General features: G+C 34.9%; 1 protein-coding gene across 2 annotated transcripts; it reads right to left on the reverse strand.

Annotated features, from left to right (window-relative positions):
• Positions 1–1,117: 1,117 nt before the first annotated feature.
• LOC105116288 (GDSL esterase/lipase 4-like) lies at positions 1,118–3,755 on the reverse strand. 2 transcript variants are annotated; one of them, XM_011013566.1, is made up of 5 exons: positions 3,422–3,755; positions 3,209–3,327; positions 2,882–3,106; positions 2,184–2,439; positions 1,118–1,572 (listed from the first exon to the last, which is right to left on the reverse strand). In XM_011013566.1, the coding sequence occupies exons 1-5, from the start codon at positions 3,690–3,692 to the stop codon at positions 1,301–1,303; spliced, it is 1,143 nt and encodes a 380-aa protein (XP_011011868.1). In that variant the 5' UTR covers positions 3,693–3,755; the 3' UTR covers positions 1,118–1,300. The 2 variants fall into 2 exon arrangements, with proteins under 2 accessions (XP_011011868.1, XP_011011870.1); XM_011013568.1 differs by lacking the exon at positions 1,118–1,572 and adding an exon at positions 1,601–1,714 and having other exon boundaries at positions 2,048–2,439.
• Positions 3,756–3,956: the final 201 nt, after the last annotated feature.

Genomic DNA, 3,956 nt, shown 5'->3' on the forward strand with positions numbered 1-3,956 from the left:
TAAATTCATGATTGGAGATGGATCCTCCATTCTTTTGATCTGACGTGTGGATAGGATCAAATACTTTACGTAGTATTTTCCTAGGCTTTACCAAATTTTCACTATTCAGAATGATTTGGTTAATGAGATGGCTCAATGAGTGAATGGTCATTGATAATGGAATTTGGTTTGGGGCAGGAACAGCTTATCTTATGAAGAGCAACAATATCATCATTTGCTCTCAATACTGGAGACAATGATAATTCGGCAAGAAAAAAATGACAAACTTATATGGCCATGTAATTTTGATGGAAGCTTCTCAGTTAAGTTTTGTTGCACCCTAATTGATAATATCTCTTCTGCGAATGATAGAGTTTTTAAAGCCAATGTTTGGATTAAAGGGGCTCCTCCAAAAGTTCAGGTGTTTCTCTAGTTGGCAGTCCAGGACAAAGTTAGTACAAGAGCTTTTTATATCACCAGAATGTTTTGTCTGCCTCACAAGCTACATGTGTCTTTTGCAACTCAGATTTGGTAAACTTAGAGCACCTTTTTATGCACTGTAACTTTTCTAGAAGTGTTTGGATGAAAGTTTTGGATTGGTGGGGTATCCAATGTTGTTTACCAAAAACACTTGACTCGCTACTTTTGCACTGGCCCGAAATGGTGCAAGACAAATTTCAAAGATCAGCTTGGAGACTAATTTCCAGTAATACTACTTGGGGTATTTGGTTGTTGAGGAACAAAATTATTTTCGAGGAAGGAACTATAAGCTTGTTTGATTGTTTCTCCATCATCCTTTATCGGGTTACCATTTGGTTGCATACTATGGATTTAAACTTTACTTATACAGGAAATGACCTCTTAAGATCTTCTGAAGGCATCAAATTATGGTGTAATAAGAAATCTTAGGTAGTTTCTTTGTTGTTTGTTGTAGTAGATCAATTTTTTTTTCTTTTTTTTCTAAGTCTGTTTTTTTTTTTTTTTTTTTTATATATCCTTGCATTTTATTTAGGCTATTAATTATTGGTTTTATGGCCTTTTCAATATATTTTTAAAAAATAAAAATAGAAGAAGATGAGACAGTGGAAGGAAAAGCAAAACTGGTTCAGTGTAACATGGAGAATGGCTTGACTATAAATAAAAGGATTTTGCTTCATTTTGAGACATTTTCCAATTTCCACTAATAATAGGATAGAACACTTAAGATCAAATACATTGCTGACAAATAGTTGTCCTAGTTAAGGACGTAGCTACGAGAGAAGAGCAAGAGGACCTCGCCAATGTCTTCATACATTTAAGGTACAAAGTAACAGAAGGAAAATTATTCATAATGGGGAACTTCATATTCTTCTGATAAAATGATGGGTGTAGATTCGAGATCAAATAGTTGTCTTAAGTTATATGGGGCTGCGATACTTGATTTGTCATTCCAAAACAGATCAGCTAGAATCCGATAACCATGCTCAGTAGGATGCCATCCATCAAAGAATAGATATTCACTTGGATTTTTGCATAGTGTATATTGCTCTATTCCCCAATGTGCTGCGTTATACATTCCATAGCCACAACAAGAATAACTTGATTCCTTGAAGCCTTCCCGACACGAACAAAAATGAATGATTAGGAAGAGCATTGATATACAGTATCACAATGGATCCATTGATGGATCTATTAACATGTTAATATGCCAAATGATAGATCAATCTATCGACACTCTTACTATCAATAAATCAATTTTAACATATTTCTTGATGTGGAAAACACCAAGCTATTAACTTGTCAACCTGCTTATCTGATGTTAAAGTTATTGTTGTCCATACTGCTTAAAACCTTGTTTGATTAGTGAATTTAGTGATTCATTTACCTGACTTGAAAACTGTTTTTTATTAAAACAATCCCATTTTAGAGTTAAAAAAACAACTTCATTTCAAAAAAAATTAAAATAAAATTTCAAAATAGATGTCAGCCTGTCAACCTAAAAGTCAAATCGCCTAATCCACAACTTAAGCCTGGATCAGAAATGGATTGAGTCATTTAACCATGCTATGCTTAAAAGAGAGTAATCAATGTAAACTTATTACTGTGTCTCATGATGCGGCATTGTAACACTTGAGCATTACCAAAAGATAAAGAGTGGAAAACAATGTGTCGCTTGCTTTGCTTCCTCACTAAAACCCTAACATTATCAAAATATATGTACTTACCGTAATCCTTTGGGTGCTTTATCATATCCAAAAGGATGGTATAGAAGTCTAGAATTGAGTATTTGAATCCTGATAGTTTACTTTCCAATTCCTTGATGGCTTTAGATGTAGCACTGTTATGCTTCTTTATCATCTGTAATGATACTTCTTCACATCCATCACCACGGAGTTCTTCGCTTTGTCTTACGGCTGGTTGGCAACCTCTTGGCCCTACGTTTAAAATAGCAAATTTCCTTGCACCAAAATTGTACAATTCCTGCAAATGCCGACAATGAAAAAGAAAAAAAAAATGCGAAGAATCTCAATATGTAAATAATTACTTGCTAAGTTTTACACACAATACACTTAAATGAATAAAGAAATATTTTCAGTTTTTTTATCGATTTATGTATACAGGTACAAGCAAAGTCCTAGGTACCAGGTTAAATCTAAAATGATTTGTTTTAAGACTTTCTGTTTTTAAGGGGAAAAAAAACTAAAACAACATCCATTTAAAAAAAAAGGTGAAATGGAATTTTGACCAAGTTATAATAGAGTTATAGGTTCATCTGCCAGGTTATCTAGGTTTAATAAGGTTAATTTCCACTAACTTGGTTCAATTTCTAATTGTCGATTGGATCATCGATTAACTGAGCTAGGTTTTGTAACCCTTTATACGAGCACACACTACTATTTATAAGAAACTTTATTGCTATTACCTTTACAAAATCTGTCACGTTACCCACCATATTGTTCACAAATTCATCTCGCTCCAGCTGAGTAGCATTAGGGTAATTATCAACAAAATAAGAGTAATCATTGGCTCCAACAGAAGTCGCATAGACTGCTTGGCTCAGCAGTTTCTTTGCCTCTTTGTCCCCAATCTGCTCCTCCGTCGAAATGGCCACGTTCTTGAAGTTGCTAAGTTGCATGCCAAGAGTAATCTGGAAAATAAGGCAATGGTAAGCCTTTGAAGCACAAAACGTACATAACCTTTCAGCTATTTCTACCAGTCCCGTGAAGTGCAAACTGGGACAATCACATACCACTCCAGGATCAGTGTCAGGAAAGACACCAGCTCCAGCACTTGCGAAATTTACTCCATTAGTGAAATTAATACCAGGTTGTAAATATGGGGGGACGAACGGTTGACCGATCTTTGTTGCTGCATGTAATTATCCATTAGAAAATTTAAATCAACCCAAAAAACTTAACAACAATTTCGCAAAACGATTCATATTATATTGTCCAATGCTTACCGATGAAGTCAACAATGAGACGGCCATCGGTGAATCTCCCAGTAGGAAAGTGGAAGAAGGTTTCTCCATATGGCCAATAATTTGCTCTATCCGAAACGCTGAGATTGATATAGTTATTGTTTCCTGCATCAAAGATTGAATCTCCAAATATGAACATAGCAACATGTCTTTTTGGCTGTCTAGAGCGATCACATAGGGAGATTTCTGGGATGCGAAGGCTGGCAAGGAAATTGAGCAGAAGAAAATTGAAGGTTAATTTTGATGCAGCCATTACCTATCGTTCCCAATGTCGCTTCGCTCTTCCATTCCACTTATTCATAGAGGTCACACCATATTCTTGCATGTTGACAACTCTGATTTGGGCACTTTGGACACGTTACAGCAATTCAGACAATAAGACAAAGGCTAGTTAGGTGAATCTGTATGAATTTATACAATTGAAGGTATCGATATTTATTTATTTTTAAATAGATTTGAATTCTCAAAATTATACTAATTAAATGAAATTTAAAAGGATGGTAGGTGTAAGAAAACT

Source organism: Populus euphratica, unplaced genomic scaffold, assembly GCF_000495115.2.
Source record: "Populus euphratica unplaced genomic scaffold, PopEup_1.0 scaffold898.1, whole genome shotgun sequence".
Classification (NCBI taxonomy): Eukaryota; Viridiplantae; Streptophyta; class Magnoliopsida; order Malpighiales; family Salicaceae; genus Populus; species Populus euphratica.

Bases quoted from the DNA above. Each gene is read 5' to 3' on its own strand.
- LOC105116288 (XM_011013566.1), bottom strand. From the start codon at position 3,692: ATGGCTGCATCAAAATTAACCTTCAATTTTCTTCTGCTCAATTTCCTT. The intron at 3,107-3,208 runs GTATGTGATTGT...CTTATTTTCCAG, and splicing joins CTGACACTGATCCTGGAGTG to ATTACTCTTGGCATGCAACT. The intron at 1,573-2,183 runs GTAAGTACATAT...CGTGTCGGGAAG, and splicing joins AAAGCACCCAAAGGATTACG to GCTTCAAGGAATCAAGTTAT.